Below are 23156 nucleotides of genomic sequence, written 5' to 3'. Positions count from 1 at the left end.
GAAATCTTCACTGACTCCTAAAAGAGAAGTGAAATAAATGAGGAACATTTAGTTGAACATGATCTAACACGTTCAAATGTGAAATATCTCATTCAACACTATACAAACAATGCCAAAATGAAGAGATTTACTTACTAGGTTATATAAAATGGAAAAAGAATGAGTAATTAACAAGGTTTGAAAGCGAACGTGCAACAGTTTATTGTGTTCGCTAGAGTTAATTATCATACCATATAGTCCCTAAGTCAACACAAGCTTGCAGTCGTGCTTAAGTTAACGATTTGTTTCACAAATATATGTAGTGCATTCAGTAGCAACCCTCGATACATTGATGGTGAAATATACACAGATAAATCCCAAGAAATAAAAAAGCACTTGTGTTTTTTGATCTGCAGTGAATCAAACAGCAGAGCAAAAGTGCAGCTCCAGATGCAGCAGCGATACAGGAAAACAACATCAAGTGCAAAGGAGAGAAATCTGTGAAACACAAACACAACATTTGCATCGAACTTATTATATTTGGTCATTGTTTCTAATTGAGCAATAATGTGCAATTCATTCTGTTTTCTGTTATACACTTTAAAATGAGTATATGCTATTCATACAGTATCATTCCAGGATTTTTCTCCATACAATGGACTTCAATGGGAACCAAAACGGGCTTTAAACGATTCCAGACGATGAATAAGGGTCTTATCAAGCGAAAGTTAAAAAAATAAATAACAAAGTTTTATAAGCTCAAATGCTCGCCTTGCTCTGTACTGCGATCCACGTTCGTGACTCTCCTGTTTATCAAAATGAACGAATCTTTTCCCGAGTCAACTTGTTCATTTCGTTTGTTGAATGAACCAAATGACACAAAAAAAAATGTTTATTTTGATAAACGAGTTCGAACAGGAGAGTCACGAACGCGCATCACAGAACAGAGCAAGGCGACCATTTGAGCTTATAAAACTTTATTTTTTTTAAAAATGAGTGATCGTTTCGCTTGATCAGACCCTTATTCATCGTCTAAAATCGTTTAAAGCCCTTTGAACATTTTGCAGTTTGCACTGAAACTGTCTTTTGGACCTTGAACCGTTTGGTTCCCATTGAAGTCCATTATATGGAGAAAAATCCTGGAATGTTTTCATCAAAAACCTTAATTTCTTTTCGACTGAAGAAAGAAAGACATGGACATCTTAGATGACATGGGGGTGAGTAAATTATCAGCAAAAGTTTTTTTTAAAAGTTAACTACTCCTTTAATGAGTAAATTGTTAATACCTCCGTGTGTCAAGGACTCGGCTGTATTAAAGCCTCTCCCGCACTCACAGCACACAAGTTCACATTATCGTGTACTGTTTTCTGGTGCCTTTTCAAGGAGTCAACCCTTAGAAATCTCCTTCCACAAACAGGACAGGAGTAGGGCTTCTCATTTGTATGAACTTTCTGGTGGTTCTTCAGTAATGATGGCAAAGCAAAAGTTTTACCACAGAGGTCACATGTAAATTGCTTCACGGCAGAGTGAGATCGGTGCAGGTGAACGGTGAGACCACAGTTCCATTTAAATCTCTTCTCACACAGATGACATGCGTAAGGCATCGCTTCAGTGTGAATTCTCATGTGACAATTAAATCCTTGTTTACTGGTGAAACTCTTTCCACAGTGAGAGCAGGAGAAAGGCTTCATTCCAGCATGAATTCTCATGTGATTCTCAAGGGTTTCTTTACGCGTGAAAGTCTTTCCACACTGAGAGCAGGTGTGAGGCTTTTCTCGAGTGTGAGTTATCAAATGTTCATTAAGATTTCCTTTATATGTAAAACTTTTTCCACACTGGGAGCAGGAGAAAGGCTTTATTCCAGCATGAATTAACATGTGATACTTAAGGCTTGATTTACGCGTGAAAGAGTTTCCACACTGAGAGCAGGTGAAAGGCTTGATTCCAGCATGACTTAACATGTGAGTCCTAAAGTATCCTTTACGTGTAAAAGTCTTTCCACACTGAGGGCAAGTGAAAGGCTTTTCTGAAGAGTGAGTAATCAAATGATCATTAAGATGTGATTTATGTGTGAAACTCTTGCCACACTGAGAGCAGGTGAAAGGCTTTATTCCAGCATGAATTAACATGTGCTTCTTCAGATTTTCTTTATGTGAGAAAGTCTTTCCACACTGAGAGCAGGTGATAGACTTTATTCCAGCATGAATTAACATGTGCCTCTTCAGACTGTCTTTACATGAGAAAGTCTTTCCACACTGAGAGCACGTGAAAGGATTATTTCCTCCAGCATGAATTAACGTGTGATTCAAAAAGCTTCTTTTATGTTTGTAAGTCTTTCCACACTGAGAACAGGTGAAAGGCTTTTTCTCTTCTGTTATTCGGATGCTGCTTTGTGAGCAACTGTTTTCAGTTTTGGAGCAACTCAACGGTTTCTCTCCAGCGATGACATCATGAACTTTCTGATGATGTTTCTCCTCCACTTCATTCAGATCTGGTCTTTCCTCTTTCACTTTCACCAGGCCTGAAATGAAAACATAAAAATTATGAAAATCAAATTTGACAATTGTAAAATAAAAGTATACGACAACTATGTACCAAAACATTAAAAAATGTTCCTTTGGGTTTTTGAAAAGTTTCATGTACAGATGACAAAAATCCACATCGCCTACAAATGATACAATACTAAAAAACAAAATAACAAAAAATCTGCACATATTACCCCTATCCTTCATCAACTTCACTGGCTTGGCTTCCTGTGGTCAATCGCATCCAGTTTAAAATATTAGTCTTAGTTGGTCGCGCACCTCAATACCTCACTGAGTTAGTGCAACCTTATCTTCCTTAGGCTATGTTTACACGGAAACGATTCTGAAGAGAAAACGCAAAAGTGAACACATTTTTTTGTGTCCGTCCTATATATAATTTATAATTCATGCAGCACAGACTGTTTGATAACTTTATTCAATTTCTGTATCCTACCTGTTAAGACAGGAAGGGCACAGGTAAATTATGGTTTTTATTATGGGTTTATTTGACGATTGTTTGAAGTTCACTTAATTTAAAAGCTGTTATATATTTTTTAAGCCTTTTAAAAAAAGTTGATAGCTTTCAATTGTAATGATGGAATCACTGTAATGTTGGTTTGGTTGATGGTTTATTGATCAGGTGTTATCAATCATTTAGTTGTTGTTGCTAGTTTGAGTTGGGAAATACACATTAATACACAGAATGATCACTAATCTATGTGTGCATTTTACTATAGAACCAAGCAAGTGGACTCACGAAACCATTTGTTTATTATATCGCAATCGCAATATTGACCTAAATAATCGCAATATGACATTTTCCCATATATATATATATATATATATATATATATATATATATGAATATTACTCATATTATTTTGTTTCTCTAACTAGTAGATTTTATAACTTTACTAATGCATTGAAAATACAGGTATCTGCAAAATGAAAAGAGTATCTGATTCATTATGGATACACATTGGGGGTACAGTAGACTAGTAATATATATTTACTTAATCAGCTTTTATTAGTTACATTGGGGCTTTTATTTAACGTTAGGTGAAGACGTAATGTAAACCTTGTCCCACACAAATGTATGAGATTAACTTACCCTATCTCAATGCAAAAACGTGTGAATCTGTAAATGTGAATCTGTTGCACACGCTTCGAGTTCAACAAGAAACGAGTAAGTTATAAACACCAACCTCCATGTTCCTCGTGTTTTATTCTCCAGGGTTCTGGTTCACTCATGTCCTCCTCACTCTCCTCTTTAACAAACACCATCTTCACAGCAGCAGATCTCAGTTCAGTTGATACTCCTCCAGATATTCCTACTTGATAGAACTTAGTCACGTATGAGGATGTGAATATTACAGGTATTTACAGACCTGATACACACATGTTTGTCTTTCTAACACTAAAAGTGCATAAGCCAAGGCAGCACCTCGACAAAACCGCAGAGATCATGCTGAAAACTAATCTTCTTCCTCTGAGGTTTAATGGTGGTTTGTAAACAAACGTGTGTGTCTTACCGCCACCGACTGGACTGGAGTGTGAAGCGTCGAATACGTTTTTGATCGTCAGGTAACGCGAATTCCATTTCCACAAAAGAAGATAGTTTGACAATGTATAAACGGGTAACTTGACATTTTAAGAATTTGTAGAAAAACAAGGCAACATAACACGGTTTAATTAATTAATGTCATAAAACGTCTAGTCAGCTTCATTTATGTAACACTCTTATCAATATGGATTGTTTCAAAGCAGCTCAGGAAAATACCATAACAGATTGTTTAGGCTTTATAACAGCGAGCTAGGATAAAGTTGTTGTCCACCTAAAGTTAGTTTTGATTGATTGATTGATTCACTTCCATTGCGAAGATCATTAGCTTAGCCGCTAACACTACACCGTTCTATAAACCTATCAAAAAAGAAGACCATATAATATGCTGAACATTCTCTTTAGCTTATTATCTTCAGCCAGAGGAAGAAGTGTACCAAATTCATAGCACATATACTTGTTAAAGATAACAATTACATAAAATGTATAACAAAATGATTTATTTACAATAGTTCCACTTTGTCTGTTTTCTCTCACCACTCAATGTTGACCTTTTTGAACATTTGTGCACTGAGAGCAGGTGTAAGACTTTATTCCAAAATGAATTAACATGTGCTTCTTCAGGTTTTCCATAACACATGAGAGAGTTTCCTCACTGAAAGCAGGCAAAGGGCTTTTCTGAAGTGTGTGATCATTAGGGTGTTTTGCACCCGAGTCAATCACCAGCAATTTTGGTGAGCTCTTGCAAATTGTAGCCTCTTTTTCCTATTTGTAGTGGAGATGAGTGGTACCCGGTGGGGTCTTCTGCTGTTGTAGCCCATCCGCCTCAAGGTTGTGTGTGTTGTGGCTTCACGAATGCTTTGCTGCATTCCTCGGTTGTAACGAGTGGTTAATTCAGTCAAAGTTACTCTTATCAGCTTGAGGCATTTTCGCCCACAGGACTGCCTCATACTGGATGTTTTTCCCTTTTCACACCACTCTTTGTAAACCCTAGAAATGGTTGCGCATTAAAATCCCAGTAACTGAGCAGATTGTGAAATACTCATACCGGTCCATCTGGCACCAACAACCATGCCAAGCTCAAAATTGCTAAAATCACCTTTCTTTCCCATTCTGACATTCAGTTTGGAGGCCAGGAGATTGTCTTGACCAGGACCACACCCCTAAATGCAATTGCTAAAAGCGACTGCCATGTGATTGGTTGATTAGATTATTGCATTAATGATCAAATTGAACAGGTGTTCCTAATAATCCTTTAGGTTAGAGTATTAGACAGGACTGTAAGACAGATCGTAAACTAATGAACACTGAGAATGCGAGCACTGTGAGATCAGGCTCTGGTGTTCTCAGCGCCGCCAAAATAAAGGTCCGCCATGCTGTCAAAATAAAAGTCACAACAACAAGCGCGGCTTATGTCACTTCAGAGTTCCAACTGATACTGACTGGCGGTAAAAGGAACCAGGAAAATGTTCCTAAGGGGAACCACTAGTTCTCGGGGAACCATCCTGGTGGCTAGTTCCTAGAATTAGCCAGTGTGAAAGCCACTATTAAGCCTGTTTTATGCTTCTGCGTCGAATCGATGGCGTACCCCCGCAGACCCCTCTGCGTCGACGCAAACCCCTCTGCCGTAGCTCGACGTGCACCTCCAAAAATTTGTAACTACGCGTTGAGGGGGTCAGATTAATCTGATTGGTCAGATTATACATCATTTCAGGAGTGTAGCTTTTTTGGTTTCCCCCTCCCGATATAGCGCCATTTTTAACATTTGCACCCTCGTACTGATGATTATAATTATCACTTTATTATACAATTATACACTTATAAAGAAAGTAAATAAAGAATTAAACTAAAAACAATCTGTTTTATATTTCATTGTTAATATACAGACTGATCTCATGAAATAGCGCGTGTATGACGCGCCAATTCGAATTTCCATTTTTGGCGTGCTATCAACACGCATAATCGCTTTTCAGCGTGTTTATGAACGCTGTTGACTTAACGTTATTACTGTATATATAAATATATGACTTACCTAAACCCCGTCCCTAAACCTACCCGTTACTGGGATTAATGGCATTTATGACTGTTCCCTTACCATCCTAGGAAAAAAAAGATCGCTCCCCAGATGTAGATCTACATTTTGCTTCGTTTCGCGCGGACATTTGACGGCGTGTACAGACACGCGGAATCACTCGGACGTTAATGGCGTAGACATACACGCGGATAGCTCAAAATGCGTAGAGATAACACGCCACTTGACTCGAAAGTGGCGTGTATGTTTACACAAAAGTCATGATGTCATGTTGTAATATATGTCTATATTCTTTTCTTTTGCTTGCAATAAACTTCAATCAATAAATCAACGTTTGTTTTGAAACACAGTTTGTTGTTTATTTTCAATGCAATGTTCACGGTTACATCATTGATATGATAATACAGCACTAACCAAGTCTGCCACGGGACACATTATCCTGCCATGGCACAGTTCCAGGTGGAGACTGAAAAAAATCCTTCAAGTCATTCCGAACACCAATGGCAGCTCGGGTGAACGGGCCCAGGACATCCGTGTTGGTTCTATGGGGACAAAGTTTGTTTCGTCTTGTTGTTCAACGTCGATTAGCTCCAGCTGCAACGACATTCTCTCTCTTTCGCTTGCGGCGCACGGAACCAAAACAAACGTGCAAAGAGAGATTCGAGAACCACACACCCCCCTAGCGTTCTGGCGTAGAAATGCACCGCGATGCAACGCAACCTGACGCAGAAGTATAAAACGGCCACGACGCCGTAGTAGTGACGACGTAGCTACGCCAAGGAGTTGACGCAGAAGCATAATGAGGCCTTTAACCTGTCCTTTACATCTAAAACTCTTTCGCGATATTTCCACCCAAAGTTGAAAATTTAACTTATGTGCAAATTTGAAATATTGCATAAAACAATTGCAAATAAAGCACTGTTTCCATCCAGCGAATCAAAGAGAACAAAATCATCACTTCCAGATAAACTGGTACTAAATATCACAGTCACGTGTCTTGTTTTATGCGTGTCAAGGAATTTTTTTTTGGTGAAAGCGTTTCCATCGAAATTCATGCGATCGTAAAAAAAAATGTATCGGACTCAGTTTAGCCCATTTATGCGCATCATGGCGTTTCCACCCAGTGTCGTTTTTTTTTTTTTTTTGTGATGTGCATAGAAAAGTGTATGGAAGCATAGCTAGTTAGAGCAGGTGAAAGGCTTTCTTCCAGTATGAATTAGCATGTGCTTCTTCAGGCTTACTTTACGTCTGTAAGTCTTTCCACAGTGAGAACAGGTGAAGGGCTTTTCCTCAGTGTGAATTAAGATGTGATCATTAAGTTGACTCTTCCGTATAAAACTCTTTCCACAGTGAGAGCAGGTGAAAGGCTTTATTCCAGCGTGAATTAACATGTGATTCTCAAGGGTTACTTTACGCGTGAAAGAGTTTCCACACTGAAGGCAGATATAAGGCTTTTCTTGAGTGTGAGTCATCAAATGATGAGTAAGGTGTACTTTATATGTAAAACACTTCCCACAGTGGGAGCAGACGAAAGGTTTTATTCCAGTATGAATTAACATGTGCTTATTAAGGTTTCCTTTACGTGTGAAAGAGTTTCCACAGTGAGAGCATTCGAAAGGCCTTTTCCCAGTATGAATTAGCATGTGACGCTCAAGGTACGCTTTACGTCTAAAAGAGTTTCCACACTGAGAACAAGTGAAAGGCTTTTCTGAAGTGTGAGTTAACAAATGCTCATTAAGGTTTCCTTTCTGTGTGAAACTCTTTCCACACTGAGAACAGGTATAAGGCTTTGCTCCACTATGAATTATCATATGAGTCTTAAGGGTTTCTTTACGTGCGAAAGTCTTTCCACAGTGAGAACAGGTGAAAGGCTTTTTCTCTTCTGTTATTTGGATGCTGCTTTGTGAGCAACTGTTTTCAGTTTTGGAGCAACTCAATGGTTTTTCTCCAGCGGTGACATCATGAACTGTCTGATGATGTTTCTCCTCCACTTCATTCAGATCTGGTCTTTCCTCTTTCACTTTTATCAGGCCTAAAATAAAAACATAAAAATTAAGAAAATCAATTAGAACAGTTGGGAAATAAAATAAAAATGAGGGCATGTTTACATGACAACACCGTACTAAACACAGAAAGCTTTTTCCTTAGTATTTTTATTTTTATTTCACATGATACAGATGACAAAGTCATCAAAACAATTCCTGTTGGATCTGGGAAAATGACTAAAAGTTCTGTTTTATTCATGCCAGGCCAGGAGTTGGCAATGTTGCTTTTTAAAGAAACAAGTACACCTATAGACTGAACATGTAATACACAATGACATACTTATAAAGAGGTTTCCAGTAATATTTTTTTTAACAAAATTTGTATTTGTACCAAAACAGACTAAACGAAGAGTACAAGCAGAAGAGTATGTTGACTAGGGATGGTGAAAACTAAAAATTTTCTTTCCGACCACCGAGCCTCATTTAGTACCTATAGAAGAGTCAAGTTTTAAATAGAAAAAATATCGAAACTCTTTGGTAATTTTTTTGGGAGAAATGCTAATGGTCTGGTGCTCTTCAGTTATGTATGCTAAGCTATGCTAAAAGTGGTACCGCCAGAACCGGAGATCGGCTGAATGGATTCAAAAAAGGTAAAACTCAACAGTTTAACTCTGGGGGAGTTGTAAAATGAGCCTGTTTCCAAAAAAAGTGGAGTATCCCTTTAAAACCGGTTAACCTATTGGTTTAAAATATGCGCGCACACACAGTCCCAGCGCCTGACAGTGGTGGTTCCTGTCAGCCAGTTGAAGATTGAACCCCCACTCTAAAATCCCAATACACCGCGAAACACGAGTCCAGGGGGTCGCACACCGGACGAGAAGCTCAGTGCCACATCTTTAAAATTCCAACACATTATTCTCTATGAGTGTACACACACCGAACGAGATTCGGCGTCTGTCCGCGGCGCCCAGCAACGCCTCAGGACCGTGTTCAAAATCCTGCTGCGCCACAAAACGCTATTTACATAGTTTTATATAAAAATAAATTATTTTTGTCTCAAATCGTTGCTAATGTATTATGACTGCAAATGCAATATACATGTAGTTTTGCATTCATTTACAGAAATCAGCTGCTTGAATGACAATTGCTGATGTTGTTTTTTTCAGCTGAGATTCTCAATTCATCTGAGTTAATGGATGATCTGAGGTAAAATTTTCAGATTGCAGACTCACGATTGTATTTAATTATACAGTACAATCATAACATAGAACAGACATTATCTTCATTTCATGTTATTAAACATAACAACATTGCTGGCCATACACTGAAGAGAAAGTTCGTGTCCGGTGTGCGATACAGTTGTCCTGCGTGGTGCGGCGCAGCGCTTCTCGTCCGGTCACTCCGGTATGCGACCCCCCTTCTCCCACAAACGCGGCGCCAAGGAGCTTGTATGTAATCTGAGGCTCTTTTTTAGTTTCGAAATGGTTTGGGTACAATGTGATCGCGTTGAAAATAAAGGTCTATTCCCAGATCGCAAACTGACATTGAATCAACGTGGAAACATGACATCGAAACAACGTTGATCTGACATTGTTTTGCTCATCGAATTAACGTTGAACCAACGTCAGACGCGTCACTAACGGAAAAAACTTGAAATCAACGTTGTTTCAACGTTATGAAAGCAAACCAATTTTCGATTTTCATTTAGCTGTGAAGAATGCCACGTCTGACGTTGGTTCAACTTTAATTCGATGAGCAAAATCAACGTTGTTTCAATGTCATGAGAGACGTCGTTTCCACGTTGATTCAATGTCAGTTTGCTGTCTGGGTTAGCTCATTTGAAACATTTCGTGGCTCATTTAAGAAAATGACCGCTCTGAAGAGACGCCGCTTTAGTTTGAGGTGACGTTAAAGTCCCCGTGAAATCAAAATTGAACCTATTTACTTTGTTAGCGCATATTACTAGTCTTGTGGTGAACAATTAATCCGTGCAAGTAAATATATATTTAAAAAATGTTTTACCTTGGTAATCTTTAATCAAAATCTGAAAAGTTACTTCCGGTCTGGAACGGTTGATGACGTAGGTTTCACAGTTTGGGTGGGGAAACGCTTAACCACTCCCCTCAAACCGTTAGTTTGCTATGAGCGAGAGATGGAGAGGAGGAGCGCTAGAGTAAAACCCTGCCCTCTGTTCAATATTCCGTTTCACTTGGAAATACGTCACAGCACGGGAGAAAAATCGTTTGCAACTTCCGGTTCACGGGGACTTTAACGTTAGTGCTAACAATAATAAAGAAATGATCATCACCACCTTATCTGTTACCACTGAAATGTAAGTTTGAAGGGAATAGCCTGTCCTGCATGTAGCCATGGGTTTCACTATCATACTCCAGGATCCCCTGCCATCGAGACATATAAAACACTCAATGTGATAAATGACCAAACCCGTAGGCTATACTAAATAGAATAGTTTATTGGAGAGCGCGCGCCAAGTTTAGTGCCAGAACAAGGGAATCCGCGCGCTCTCGCGTTACAATCACAATGCGTTTAAGACATTTGTCATTAATATAAAGCCATAGAATTCCGCAGCAAGACTTCTGTAAAACAGATAACGTCACTCTTGTCTGTCTTTAAAACTTGAGAGTCCCTGTAAAGATGAATGAAGAATCACCAACCTCCTTGTTCCTCGTGTTTTATTCTCCAGGGTTCTGGTTCACTCATGTCCTCCTCACTCTCCTCTTTAACAAACACCATCTTCACAGCAGCAGATCTCAGTTCAGTTGATACTCCAGATATTCTTGATTCAGAACTTAGTCACGTCTATGAGGATGGGAATATTACAGGCATTGATTCAAACATGTTTGTCTTTCTAACACTAAAAGTGCATAAGCCAAGCCGGCACCTCGACCAAACCGCAGAGATCATGCTGAAAACTAATCTTCTTCCTCTGAGGTTTAATGGTGGTTTGTAAACAAACGTGTGTGTCTTACCGCCACCGACTGGACTGGAGTGTGAAGCGTCGAATATGTTTCTGATCGTCAGGTAATTCGAATTCCATTTCCACAAAAGAAGATAGTTTGACAATGTATAAACGGGTAACTTGACATTTTAATAATTTATAGAAAAACAGCTGTTCTCTAACTGTTGTCATGGAGGCAACATAACACGGTTTAATTAATGTATGGCATGTTTGAAACGTCAAGTCAGCTTCATTTATAGAACACTTTTATCAATATGGATTGTTTCAAAGCAGCTCAGGAAAATACCATAACAGATTGTTTAGGCTTTATAACAGCTAGGATAAAGTTGTTGTCCAGCTAAAGTTAGTTTTGATTGATTGATTCATTTCCATTGTGAAGATCATTAACTTATATAACTAATAAACCTATTAAAGACAATATAATACGCTGAACATTCTCTTTAGCTTCATATCTTCAGCCAGAGGAAGAAGTGTACCAAATTCATAATCATAGCACACAGGCTATACTTGTTAAAGATAACAACATAAAATGTATAACATAAATTATTTTATTTAAAATAGTTCCACTTTGTCTGTCTTCTCTCACCACTCAATGTTGACCTTTTTGAACATTTGTGCACTGAGAGCAGGTGTAAGACTTTATTCCAAAACGATTGAACATATCTTCAGGTTTTCCATAACACATGAGAGAGTTTCCTCACTGAAAGCAGGCAAAGGGCTTTTCTGAAGTGTGTTTTACCATATGATCATTAGGGTGTTTTGAACTATCGGTGGAAGTTCCCGGTTTTGTGTGTGTTTGCACCACAGGAAGTACTGATTTTAGTTCTAGAAACATCTTTTGGAGGATTTGCTCCTCCTTCAGAGAAGGGTCCAAACCAACACTATGAACTATCAGTGATGTAAGTGTGTGCTGATTGGCCAAACACACAATAAACCCCGGCAGCCACCATTTAGAAACAAAGCTGTGTTTCCAACACAGATTATAGACATTAAGAAGAAAATCCAATGCAACTTTGAGGGGAAAGCGCCAAACATTATAGAGTTGTCTGTCTTACAGTATAGAGCACCAAACGGTACTGAAACTTTGTGATGCTTTGAGTTGGTTCGTAAACACCCCTGATTGCCCATTGTACTAACACGCTCTTTGGATATGTCTGCGATTGGCTACAATGATCAGTGCTTCAAAAACATGTAGTAAATATCAATGACGCTCTTCACCAGGCGCTTACACAGATACAGGCAGGAGCGTTTGATCCTGTTTTTTAAAACACTTCCGTTTGCTCTTAAACACTCCTGTGCGTTGATTATTGTAGCCAATCACAGGCATATCCGATGAGCAAGGGGAAACAATGCTCAGGTAGGCCGTGGCAGAGTTCCTACTGATACTGACTGGCGGTAAAAGGAACCAGGAAAATGTGCCTAAGGGGAACCATCCTGGTGGCTAGTTCCTAGAATTAGCCAGTGTAAAAGCCTGGCTAAATCTAAAACTCTTTCCATAGTAGCGATAGCGATATTTCCATCCAAAGTTGAAAATTGAACTTGTATGCAAATTTGGAATATTCCATAAAACTTTGCGAATAAAGCACTGTTTCCAATCCAGCGAGTCAAAGATACATCACTTCCAGATAAACTGGTGCTAAATATCACTAAGAAAAAAGTTGGTGTAGTTATGCCATCCCATGGCATATGTGCATGTGCCTCTTCAGGCTTACTTTACGTCTGTAAGTCTTTCCACAGTGAGAGCACGTGAAGGGCTTTTCCTCAGTGTGAATTAAGATGTGATCATTAAGTTGTCTCTTCCGTATAAAACTCTTCCCACAGTGAGAGCAGGTGAAAGGCTTTATTCCAGTGTGAATTAACATGTGATTCTCAAGGGTTACTTTACGCGTGAAAGAGTTTCCACACTGAAGGCAGATATAAGGCTTTTCTTGAGTGTGAGTAACCAAATGATGAGTAAGATGTACTTTATATGTAAAACACTTCCCACAGTGGGAGCAGACGAACGGTTTTATTCCAGTATGAATTAACATGTGCTTATTAAGGTTTCCTTTACGTGTGAAAGAGTTTCCGCAGTGAGAGCATTCGAAAGGCCTTTTCCCAGTATGATTTAACATGTGATGCTTAAGGTATGCTTTACGTCTAAAAGAGTTTCCACACTGAGGGCAAGCGAAAGGCTTTTCTGAAGTGTGAGTTAACAAATGCTCATTAAGGTTTCCTTTCTGTGTGAAACTCTTTCCACACTGAGAGCAGGTATAAGGCTTTGCTCCACTATGAATTATCATGTGCTTCTTAAGGGTTTCTTTACGTGTGAAAGTCTTTCCACAGTGAGAACAGGTGAAAGGCTTTTTCTCTTCTGTTATTTGGATGCTGCTTTGTGAGCAACTGTTTTCAGTTTTGGAGCAACTCAATGGTTTCTCTCCAGCGGTGACATCATGAACTGTCTGATGATGTTTCTCCTCCACTTCATTCAGATCTGGTCTTTCCTCTTTCACTTTTATCAGGCCTAAAATAAAAACATAAAAATTAAGAAAATCAATTAGAACAGTTGGGAAATAAAATAAAAATGAGGGCATGTTTACATGACAACACCGTACTAAACACAGAAAGCTTTTTCCTTAGTATTTTTATTTTTATTTCACATGATACAGATGACAAAGTCATCAAAACAATTCCTGTTGGATCTGGGAAAATGACTAAAAGTTCTGTTTTATTCATGCCAGGCCAGGAGTTGGCAATGTTGCTTTTTAAAGAAACAAGTACACCTATAGACTGAACATGTAATACACAATGACATACTTATAAAGAGGTTTCCAGTAATATTTTTTTTAACAAAATTTGTATTTGTACCAAAACAGACTAAACGAAGAGTACAAGCAGAAGAGTATGTTGACTAGGGATGGTGAAAACTAAAAATTTTCTTTCCGACCACCGAGCCTCATTTAGTACCTATAGAAGAGTCAAGTTTTAAATAGAAAAAATATCGAAACTCTTTGGTAATTTTTTTGGGAGAAATGCTAATGGTCTGGTGCTCTTCAGTTATGTATGCTAAGCTATGCTAAAAGTGGTACCGCCAGAACCGGAGATCGGCTGAATGGATTCAAAAAAGGTAAAACTCAACAGTTTAACTCTGGGGGAGTTGTAAAATGAGCCTGTTTCCAAAAAAAGTGGAGTATCCCTTTAAAACCGGTTAACCTATTGGTTTAAAATATGCGCGCACACACAGTCCCAGCGCCTGACAGTGGTGGTTCCTGTCAGCCAGTTGAAGATTGAACCCCCACTCTAAAATCCCAATACACCGCGAAACACGAGTCCAGGGGGTCGCACACCGGACGAGAAGCTCAGTGCCACATCTTTAAAATTCCAACACATTATTCTCTATGAGTGTACACACACCGAACGAGATTCGGCGTCTGTCCGCGGCGCCCAGCAACGCCTCAGGACCGTGTTCAAAATCCTGCTGCGCCACAAAACGCTATTTACATAGTTTTATATAAAAATAAATTATTTTTGTCTCAAATCGTTGCTAATGTATTATGACTGCAAATGCAATATACATGTAGTTTTGCATTCATTTACAGAAATCAGCTGCTTGAATGACAATTGCTGATGTTGTTTTTTTCAGCTGAGATTCTCAATTCATCTGAGTTAATGGATGATCTGAGGTAAAATTTTCAGATTGCAGACTCACGATTGTATTTAATTATACAGTACAATCATAACATAGAACAGACATTATCTTCATTTCATGTTATTAAACATAACAACATTGCTGGCCATACACTGAAGAGAAAGTTCGTGTCCGGTGTGCGATACAGTTGTCCTGCGTGGTGCGGCGCAGCGCTTCTCGTCCGGTCACTCCGGTATGCGACCCCCCTTCTCCCACAAACGCGGCGCCAAGGAGCTTGTATGTAATCTGAGGCTCTTTTTTAGTTTCGAAATGGTTTGGGTACAATGTGATCGCGTTGAAAATAAAGGTCTATTCCCAGATCGCAAACTGACATTGAATCAACGTGGAAACATGACATCGAAACAACGTTGATCTGACATTGTTTTGCTCATCGAATTAACGTTGAACCAACGTCAGACGCGTCACTAACGGAAAAAACTTGAAATCAACGTTGTTTCAACGTTATGAAAGCAAACCAATTTTCGATTTTCATTTAGCTGTGAAGAATGCCACGTCTGACGTTGGTTCAACTTTAATTCGATGAGCAAAATCAACGTTGTTTCAATGTCATGAGAGACGTCGTTTCCACGTTGATTCAATGTCAGTTTGCTGTCTGGGTTAGCTCATTTGAAACATTTCGTGGCTCATTTAAGAAAATGACCGCTCTGAAGAGACGCCGCTTTAGTTTGAGGTGACGTTAAAGTCCCCGTGAAATCAAAATTGAACCTATTTACTTTGTTAGCGCATATTACTAGTCTTGTGGTGAACAATTAATCCGTGCAAGTAAATATATATTTAAAAAATGTTTTACCTTGGTAATCTTTAATCAAAATCTGAAAAGTTACTTCCGGTCTGGAACGGTTGATGACGTAGGTTTCACAGTTTGGGTGGGGAAACGCTTAACCACTCCCCTCAAACCGTTAGTTTGCTATGAGCGAGAGATGGAGAGGAGGAGCGCTAGAGTAAAACCCTGCCCTCTGTTCAATATTCCGTTTCACTTGGAAATACGTCACAGCACGGGAGAAAAATCGTTTGCAACTTCCGGTTCACGGGGACTTTAACGTTAGTGCTAACAATAATAAAGAAATGATCATCACCACCTTATCTGTTACCACTGAAATGTAAGTTTGAAGGGAATAGCCTGTCCTGCATGTAGCCATGGGTTTCACTATCATACTCCAGGATCCCCTGCCATCGAGACATATAAAACACTCAATGTGATAAATGACCAAACCCGTAGGCTATACTAAATAGAATAGTTTATTGGAGAGCGCGCGCCAAGTTTAGTGCCAGAACAAGGGAATCCGCGCGCTCTCGCGTTACAATCACAATGCGTTTAAGACATTTGTCATTAATATAAAGCCATAGAATTCCGCAGCAAGACTTCTGTAAAACAGATAACGTCACTCTTGTCTGTCTTTAAAACTTGAGAGTCCCTGTAAAGATGAATGAAGAATCACCAACCTCCTTGTTCCTCGTGTTTTATTCTCCAGGGTTCTGGTTCACTCATGTCCTCCTCACTCTCCTCTTTAACAAACACCATCTTCACAGCAGCAGATCTCAGTTCAGTTGATACTCCAGATATTCTTGATTCAGAACTTAGTCACGTCTATGAGGATGGGAATATTACAGGCATTGATTCAAACATGTTTGTCTTTCTAACACTAAAAGTGCATAAGCCAAGCCGGCACCTCGACCAAACCGCAGAGATCATGCTGAAAACTAATCTTCTTCCTCTGAGGTTTAATGGTGGTTTGTAAACAAACGTGTGTGTCTTACCGCCACCGACTGGACTGGAGTGTGAAGCGTCGAATATGTTTCTGATCGTCAGGTAATTCGAATTCCATTTCCACAAAAGAAGATAGTTTGACAATGTATAAACGGGTAACTTGACATTTTAATAATTTATAGAAAAACAGCTGTTCTCTAACTGTTGTCATGGAGGCAACATAACACGGTTTAATTAATGTATGGCATGTTTGAAACGTCAAGTCAGCTTCATTTATAGAACACTTTTATCAATATGGATTGTTTCAAAGCAGCTCAGGAAAATACCATAACAGATTGTTTAGGCTTTATAACAGCTAGGATAAAGTTGTTGTCCAGCTAAAGTTAGTTTTGATTGATTGATTCATTTCCATTGTGAAGATCATTAACTTATATAACTAATAAACCTATTAAAGACAATATAATACGCTGAACATTCTCTTTAGCTTCATATCTTCAGCCAGAGGAAGAAGTGTACCAAATTCATAATCATAGCACACAGGCTATACTTGTTAAAGATAACAACATAAAATGTATAACATAAATTATTTTATTTAAAATAGTTCCACTTTGTCTGTCTTCTCTCACCACTCAATGTTGACCTTTTTGAACATTTGTGCACTGAGAGCAGGTGTAAGACTTTATTCCAAAACGATTGAACATATCTTCAGGTTTTCCATAACACATGAGAGAGTTTCCTCACTGAAAGCAGGCAAAGGGCTTTTCTGAAGTGTGTTTTACCATATGATCATTAGGGTGTTTTGAACTATCGGTGGAAGTTCCCGGTTTTGTGTGTGTTTGCACCACAGGAAGTACTGATTTTAGTTCTAGAAACATCTTTTGGAGGATTTGCTCCTCCTTCAGAGAAGGGTCCAAACCAACACTATGAACTATCAGTGATGTAAGTGTGTGCTGATTGGCCAAACACACAATAAACCCCGGCAGCCACCATTTAGAAACAAAGCTGTGTTTCCAACACAGATTATAGACATTAAGAAGAAAATCCAATGCAACTTTGAGGGGAAAGCGCCAAACATTATAGAGTTGTCTGTCTTACAGTATAGAGCACCAAACGGTACTGAAACTTTGTGATGCTTTGAGTTGGTTCGTAAACACCCCTGATTGCCCATTGTACTAACACGCTCTTTGGATATGTCTGCGATTGGCTACAATGATCAGTGCTTCAAAAACATGTAGTAAATATCAATGACGCTCTTCACCAGGCGCTTACACAGATACAGGCAGGAGCGTTTGATCCTGTTTTTTAAAACACTTCCGTTTGCTCTTAAACACTCCTGTGCGTTGATTATTGTAGCCAATCACAGGCATATCCGATGAGCAAGGGGAAACAATGCTCAGGTAGGCCGTGGCAGAGTTCCTACTGATACTGACTGGCGGTAAAAGGAACCAGGAAAATGTGCCTAAGGGGAACCATCCTGGTGGCTAGTTCCTAGAATTAGCCAGTGTAAAAGCCTGGCTAAATCTAAAACTCTTTCCATAGTAGCGATAGCGATATTTCCATCCAAAGTTGAAAATTGAACTTGTATGCAAATTTGGAATATTCCATAAAACTTTGCGAATAAAGCACTGTTTCCAATCCAGCGAGTCAAAGATACATCACTTCCAGATAAACTGGTGCTAAATATCACTAAGAAAAAAGTTGGTGTAGTTATGCCATCCCATGGCATATGTGCATGTGCCTCTTCAGGCTTACTTTACGTCTGTAAGTCTTTCCACAGTGAGAGCACGTGAAGGGCTTTTCCTCAGTGTGAATTAAGATGTGATCATTAAGTTGTCTCTTCCGTATAAAACTCTTCCCACAGTGAGAGCAGGTGAAAGGCTTTATTCCAGTGTGAATTAACATGTGATTCTCAAGGGTTACTTTACGCGTGAAAGAGTTTCCACACTGAAGGCAGATATAAGGCTTTTCTTGAGTGTGAGTAACCAAATGATGAGTAAGATGTACTTTATATGTAAAACACTTCCCACAGTGGGAGCAGACGAACGGTTTTATTCCAGTATGAATTAACATGTGCTTATTAAGGTTTCCTTTACGTGTGAAAGAGTTTCCGCAGTGAGAGCATTCGAAAGGCCTTTTCCCAGTATGATTTAACATGTGATGCTTAAGGTATGCTTTACGTCTAAAAGAGTTTCCACACTGAGGGCAAGCGAAAGGCTTTTCTGAAGTGTGAGTTAACAAATGCTCATTAAGGTTTCCTTTCTGTGTGAAACTCTTTCCACACTGAGAGCAGGTATAAGGCTTTGCTCCACTATGAATTATCATGTGCTTCTTAAGGGTTTCTTTACGTGTGAAAGTCTTTCCACAGTGAGAACAGGTGAAAGGCTTTTTCTCTTCTGTTATTTGGATGCTGCTTTGTGAGCAACTGTTTTCAGTTTTGGAGCAACTCAATGGTTTCTCTCCAGCGGTGACATCATGAACTGTCTGATGATGTTTCTCCTCCACTTCATTCAGATCTGGTCTTTCCTCTTTCACTTTCACCAGGCCTAAAATAAAAACATAAAAATTAAGAAAATCAATTAGAACAGTTGGGAAATAAAATAAAAATGAGGGCATGTTTACATGACAACACCGTACTAAACACGGAAAGCTTTTTCCTTAGTATTTTTATTTTGTTTTATTTCACATACAGATGACAAAGTCATCAAAACAATTCCTGTTGGATCTGGGAAAATGACTAAAAGCTCTGTTTTGTTCATGCCAGGCCAGGAGCTGGCAATGTTGCTTGCTTTTTTAAAGAAACATTACACGCCTATAGACTGAACATGTAATACACAATGACATACTTACATGTGTCGTGGAAATCTAAGGAAGTCTCGTTTCAGGCCAACAAGGAAGAAAAGGAATAGTCGAATAAACTCGTTATTTTTGCTTGTTTTTTCGCACAAAAAGTATTCTCGTCGCTTGATAAACTTATAGTTGAGCCACGGTAGTCACATGGGATATTTAAACATTTTCTTCATTGACTTTCTGGGCCGTTTCTAGACCACTATATATATATATATATATATATATATATATATATATATAGGCTACATTGTATTACTATATGTAGCTGCTGTTGTGTGTTGTCAAATGTTTCTAAATCATTTCTGCATTCCTTCAATGTTATATAAAAAATGCGCTTATATCTTTCAAGTATAGAAATTAGTTCAAAACTAATTATGAAAGTTTCCTTTATTTTTCAGTGCAATTGTTGCTGCATACCCCTCTGAAACTGGGTAGTTGCGCCCCTGACGAAGGTCTTACGGGGTTGGTACAGCATGGGGGTGATTTTGGGGTGAACTAACCCTTTAACAAGAATAATTGTTATCATTTGTTGATAACGATTGTTTTATTTAATTTATTGCAATCAACAAAACAACTAGTAAAAGCCACAGTTAAAGCTTTGCCAGGTGCAATTTATACACCGAGTTGAAGTTTGCTGTACTTTACATAAGCCTACACGAAGTGAATGCCAGCTATCATTCAGTCAGTGACGAACGAATAAAAACTTTATGAACTTAATGAAACGATACACAACTGTATTTTAAGTTCGTGCTGAAACTATATTTACCTTTTATGAAATAATCTATTAAACTAAAGTGAACTAGAATGACCAGTTGCAGACGCATGCTCGGGAAACTCATGAATATTGATAAGTGGTGGAAAAATGGCTGATGAATTTAATTCTTTTTTTTGTAATGTCGGTCCAAATCTTGCCAAAACTATACCACTACATAATGAAAATAAAAGCTGGACAGGTGAAAGTAGAGTCATTAAATCTCTCTTGATGAAGTTGGTGAGAATGAAATTATTTCTACTGTATCTAAATTAAAAAGTAAATATTCATGTGATAGTGATGGCTTAGATATGTATATCGTCAAAGAAACTATAAGTTGTATTAGTAGACCATTAAAATATATTATAAATTTGTCTTTTAATTTAGGTTTTTTTCCAGAAAAAATGAAGGTGGCTAAAATTATTCCCTTATTTAAATCTGGTGATAAGCATAGTCTCACAAATTATAGGCCTATATCGCTGCTTTCCCAATTTTCGAAAATTATTGAGAAGCTTTTTGTTAAAAAATTTGATTGTTTTCTTGAAAAAAATTCATTGATACATGATAATCAGTTTGGGTTTCGAAGCACCCGCTCAACATCTATGGCTTTGATGAAAATCACAGAAGATATTACTACAGAATTGGAGAAAAAAAATCATACGATTGGTGTTTTTATTGATCTTAAAAAGGCCTTCGACACCCTTGATCATGGTATATTGATATCTAAATTACAGACATATGGAATTAGAGGTGTAGTATTAAATTGGATTATTAGTTATTTAGAAAATAGACAACAATATGTTGAGTATTTAGGCCATGAATCTAAGTTGGAACTTATTCAATGTGGAGTCCCTCAAGGCTCTGTGCTGGGGCCTAAGTTATTTTCTTTATATATTAATGATCTCTGTGAGGAATCAAAGATTTTACGTTTTGTTCTTTTTGCAGACGATACAAATTTTTTTGCATCAGGGAAAAACTTAAACGTATTAGTGAAAACTATTGAACAAGAATTGGTCCTACTTCAGAAATGGTTTAATAAAAATAGACTGTCATTAAATTTAAGTAAAACAAAATTTATGCTATTTACAAATCAAAAATGTTTTGACAATGTTAGTCTGAGTTTTAATGGAATAATTATTGAGAGAGTGTCAGAATTTAGGTTTTTAGGAGTACTCATTGATGAAAAACTTAAATGGAAGTCACACATAGCTTATGTAAGAAATAAAATTTGTAGAAACATTGCCGTTATGAGTAAAGTAAAGTTTATGTTAAATTGTAAGGCAATGAGAATTCTGTATTGTTCTTTTATTTTGCCATATTTAATGTATTGTTTGGAGATTTGGGGGAATTCTTATTTTACAAATTTAGCGCCCTTGTTTATTTTGCAAAAAAGGGCTTTGAGAATAATTCATGGAGTTGCTCCCAGAGAACACACTACAGGACTGTTTCTGGAGTCAGGGCTACTTAAATTGAAGGACTTGGTTTCTTTACAAACTTTGTTAGTTGTTCACAAAGCTAAACACTGCCTGTTACCGTGTGGACTGCAAACCCTTTTCACTTTAAACAGTGAGACAAGCAGAAGAAATAATGACTTCAAACAACCTTTTGCTGGCAATACCCTCAAACAAATGTGTGTTTCAGTCTCCGGTGTGAAAAGATGGAATCTTCTAGAAAATGATCTAAAATGTTGTTCAAATATCTTACAATTTAAATATAATTATAAACAAAAGATACTTAAAGTCTATAAAGAAGAATGTGAAAACTAATAGAATTATTACAATAATTATGCTTTCGTTGCTATTTTGGCTGTTGGATCTGTCATTATTTTATCCTTGTTGTTTTTTTGTTTATCTAGTATCATGTAAGCAGAATTAGTATTAATAGATAATAATAATAATATTAATTATAATAATAATAGACAAAGAGAGAAAAATGTGTTATAATTGAAGGTAGATTATATCTGGTTTGGGCTTGTCGTATGTGTATGTGCATGTGTATATATATATTTTTTCTTTTTCTTTAAGTTTTCTGTTGTTTGTCATTTTATGTTGGTGAGGTCATCTAATTTGTGAATCTTGTTTATAGGAATGGGGTAGGAGCTTATAAGATTTTTTTCTTCATCCTACTCCTGTTCTTTTCTTTGTCATGGAATGTACTTTGTGTTGGTTTGATTTGTTAAATTGTTTTTGTGGTATTTCGTGTTGCATTACCATGAAAAGAAAGAATAGAAAATAAATGAAATGAAATGAAATATTAACGTCGGCTTTACAGATGCACAACATTTCACGCATTTGGTGCAAAAGGGAGAGCGCGCGAAACTTGTCACTTTTGAAAGCAAAAAACTGTGTTTGAGATTCGTCGCGGCAGATTCAAGCAGCTGTGGTTATGTACTTGTCTGTGCTAGAAAAATATACAAGACATTTGTGTGAAAATATTCTACAAGTGTGCAACTCTCATTAGATGAATTTACATACTAATTTGCAGAGGAGCAAAATTTCTCCATGACTTCACGTTTTTATGAAGGTGTGTAAAAGCGTTTTGCACCATATTCACTGCAGCAACTGTGTAGCAAAAATGTGAGCGTACGAGTTTCTTAATTTGTGATTTGTAGAATAGGATTTGTGCACCTGCAATGAAGAATTTGAGAAAGTGTAACTGTTGTGTTTGTGGAAGATAAAACATTTCACTCTTTTACTGATACACGTGTCTGACTCTGGCTATTCTCTACAACTAAAAATTCAGCAGTTTTGCACCAAAAATATCTCCATAACCAACCTCCTTGTTCCTCGTGTTTTATTCTCCAGGGTTCTGGGTCATTCATGTCCTCCTCACTCTCCTCTTTAACAAACGCCATCTTCACAGCAGCAGATCTCAGTTCAGTTGATAACTTAATCCTCCAGATATTAGGCTACTGCTTGCTTCAAAACATAGTCACGTATATGAGGATGGGAATATTACAGGCCTGATTCAAAAGTGTTATCTTTATATATACAAAAAGTAGCCTTCATTTCTAACTGTTTGTATTCAGCCAGTACTACAACAAAACAACAGAGATCATGCTGAACAAAGCTTATCTTCTTCCTCTGAGGTTTAATCAATG

The 23156-nt window shown here is 37.9% G+C and overlaps 3 protein-coding genes across 3 annotated transcripts; all 3 read right to left on the bottom strand.

Moving 5' to 3' along the window:
- Positions 1-176: 176 nt before the first annotated feature.
- On the bottom strand, positions 177-11049 carry LOC148981932 (uncharacterized). Its single transcript, XM_089127956.1, has 6 exons — positions 10758-11049; positions 7277-8129; positions 5654-5724; positions 3710-3883; positions 1266-2500; positions 177-477 (listed from the first exon to the last, which is right to left on the bottom strand). Exons 1-5 carry the CDS (start codon positions 10834-10836, stop codon positions 1275-1277), a joined length of 2403 nt encoding a protein of 800 aa, XP_088984082.1. The 5' UTR covers positions 10837-11049; the 3' UTR covers positions 177-477; positions 1266-1274.
- A 543-nt stretch (positions 11050-11592) lies between these two features.
- On the bottom strand, positions 11593-16480 carry LOC148981931 (uncharacterized). Its single transcript, XM_089129218.1, has 2 exons — positions 16194-16480; positions 11593-13565 (listed from the first exon to the last, which is right to left on the bottom strand). Exons 1-2 carry the CDS (start codon positions 16270-16272, stop codon positions 12730-12732), a joined length of 915 nt encoding a protein of 304 aa, XP_088985344.1. The 5' UTR covers positions 16273-16480; the 3' UTR covers positions 11593-12729.
- A 548-nt stretch (positions 16481-17028) lies between these two features.
- LOC148981930 (uncharacterized) lies at positions 17029-23156 on the bottom strand. The gene is made up of 2 exons (XM_089129217.1): positions 22832-23156; positions 17029-19001 (listed from the first exon to the last, which is right to left on the bottom strand). Exons 1-2 carry the CDS (start codon positions 22908-22910, stop codon positions 18166-18168), a joined length of 915 nt encoding a protein of 304 aa, XP_088985343.1. The 5' UTR covers positions 22911-23156; the 3' UTR covers positions 17029-18165.

Source organism: Pimephales promelas, chromosome 3, assembly GCF_988280905.1.
Source record: "Pimephales promelas chromosome 3, fPimPro1.hap1.1, whole genome shotgun sequence".
Classification (NCBI taxonomy): domain Eukaryota; kingdom Metazoa; phylum Chordata; class Actinopteri; order Cypriniformes; family Leuciscidae; genus Pimephales; species Pimephales promelas.
This window is presented reverse-complemented; position numbering and strand designations above follow the sequence as displayed.

Bases quoted from the DNA above. Each gene is read 5' to 3' on its own strand.
- LOC148981932 (XM_089127956.1), bottom strand. From the start codon at position 10,836: ATGGTGTTTGTTAAAGAGGAGAGTGAGGAGGACATGAGTGAACCAGAA. The intron at 3,884-5,653 runs GTACGCCATCGA...CAGGTCTGTAAA, and splicing joins ACGCAGAGGGGTCTGCGGGG to TACCTGTAATATTCACATCC. The intron at 2,501-3,709 runs GTTGGTGTTTAT...TTTTCATTTCAG, and splicing joins AAAACACGAGGAACATGGAG to GCCTGGTGAAAGTGAAAGAG.
- LOC148981931 (XM_089129218.1), bottom strand. From the start codon at position 16,272: ATGGTGTTTGTTAAAGAGGAGAGTGAGGAGGACATGAGTGAACCAGAA. The intron at 13,566-16,193 runs GTTGGTGATTCT...TTTTTATTTTAG, and splicing joins AAAACACGAGGAACAAGGAG to GCCTGATAAAAGTGAAAGAG.
- LOC148981930 (XM_089129217.1), bottom strand. From the start codon at position 22,910: ATGGCGTTTGTTAAAGAGGAGAGTGAGGAGGACATGAATGACCCAGAA. The intron at 19,002-22,831 runs GTTGGTTATGGA...TTTTTATTTTAG, and splicing joins AAAACACGAGGAACAAGGAG to GCCTGGTGAAAGTGAAAGAG.